Source organism: Electrona antarctica (genome assembly GCF_951216825.1).
Source record: "Electrona antarctica genome assembly, chromosome: 2".
NCBI lineage: Eukaryota > Metazoa > Chordata > Actinopteri > Myctophiformes > Myctophidae > Electrona > Electrona antarctica.
The window spans coordinates 49,061,560-49,062,952 of record NC_136807.1 but is presented as its reverse complement, the minus strand read 5'-3'; the positions used below and the strand labels follow the sequence as shown (position 1 = coordinate 49,062,952).

The window sequence follows — 1,393 nt, the reverse complement described above, 5'->3', positions numbered from 1 at the left end:
ATAGGTCAGCAGCAGAAATTATGTTTGCAATACATAATATTAGCAATGAATATTTTAGAAAGGGTCCATATTTTTGCTCGTAAGGCAAAAAAAATGTATACGAAAATGTATTAATATAAAGCCATAAGCTTCCAGTGCCAACATGTGACCATGACGTAAAAAGTGAGGATAGTATACTCTTATAAAATAATGTGGTCGGCTCTTAAAAGAGCCTTTTGTGGGTATAAAGATGGAGCAGGCAGTTTACTTCTTTTTGGGAGCGGCCTTTTTTGCTGCCTTGGGTTTGGCAACCTTCTTGGCTGGAGCTTGGACTTATATCGTGTTATGTAGACAACACTAGAATTGCATTGTATGTAGTCACAGCACTTTATAGTATAGTATACGTATAGTTTATAGTGTCATTATATAGATATTCCACTGTTACGTTCTTAGCTTACGCATTTACTACTTTCTATGTATGTGATGTATTGCCATGCTTTTTGTAAATTTAATGTAAATCGCTCGCTCTGTACATTTGCTTTGCAGCATGGCACATAATGAAGTATCTTAGCCTGGCTAAGAAGCCCGCTGCTGCGGGCTTCTTAGCCACTTTCTTGGGGCTCTTGGCGGCCTTCTTCGGGCTTTTAGCTGCTACTTTCTTGGCGGCAGGCTTCTTGGCTTTCTTGGGTGATTTCTTGGCGGCTGCGGGCTTCTTTGCTGCCACCTTCTTGGGCTTCTTAGCTGCTGCGGGTTTCTTGGCTGCAGCAGGCTTCTTTGCTTTAACTGCTTTCTTAGCAATAGGTTTCTTTACCTTCACCGCTTCTGCCTTGTTCATCTTGAAAGAGCCAGAAGCCCCGGTGCCTTTGAGCTGGACCAGGGTGCCTTTAGCGACCAGGCTCTTGACGGCGATCTTAACGCGGGACTTGTTCTTCTCAACATCGTAGCCGCCGGCAGCCAGAGCCTTCTTGACCGCAGCCAGGGACACACCGCTCCGCTCCTTGGAGGCGGACACGGCCTTGACGACCAGCTCAGCGACGCTGGGGCCGGTGTTCTTGGGTCGGGGTGGTGCCTTCTTCTTGGCGGCCTTGGCCGGTGACGGAGCTGGTGCTGGTGCGACTTCTGCCATTATTGTCTCGGATAGTAGATTGCTGTTCCTTCTCTCAAGTAAACTCTCACAGACTGATGCTGAACGCTCTGAAGGGGCTGGACTTAAACACCACATGAGAACCATGTAGAGTCAACACACAAAGGCCCTCTTCTCTCTTGTGCCACTTGTGTTTTCTCCTCGATTAAAACAAGTTATAACAAACTACTGTGTATATTATTTAATGCGACAAAGAGCTGACCAGTTAACACACATGTGCCTTTCTATCATGAATGTATATCTAAGATGAAAGCAGTGCACTCCTTTTTA

The 1,393-nt window shown here is 45.7% G+C and overlaps 1 protein-coding gene across 1 annotated transcript; it reads right to left on the bottom strand.

Moving 5' to 3' along the window:
• Positions 1 to 243: 243 nt before the first annotated feature.
• LOC306913655 (histone H1-like) lies at positions 244 to 1,105 on the bottom strand (the record flags this gene model as incomplete). Its single annotated transcript, XM_079490442.1, has 2 exons — positions 244 to 311; positions 565 to 1,105. The coding sequence occupies 2 exons, from the start codon at positions 1,103 to 1,105 to the stop codon at positions 244 to 246; spliced, it is 609 nt and encodes a 202-aa protein (XP_079346568.1).
• Positions 1,106 to 1,393: the final 288 nt, after the last annotated feature.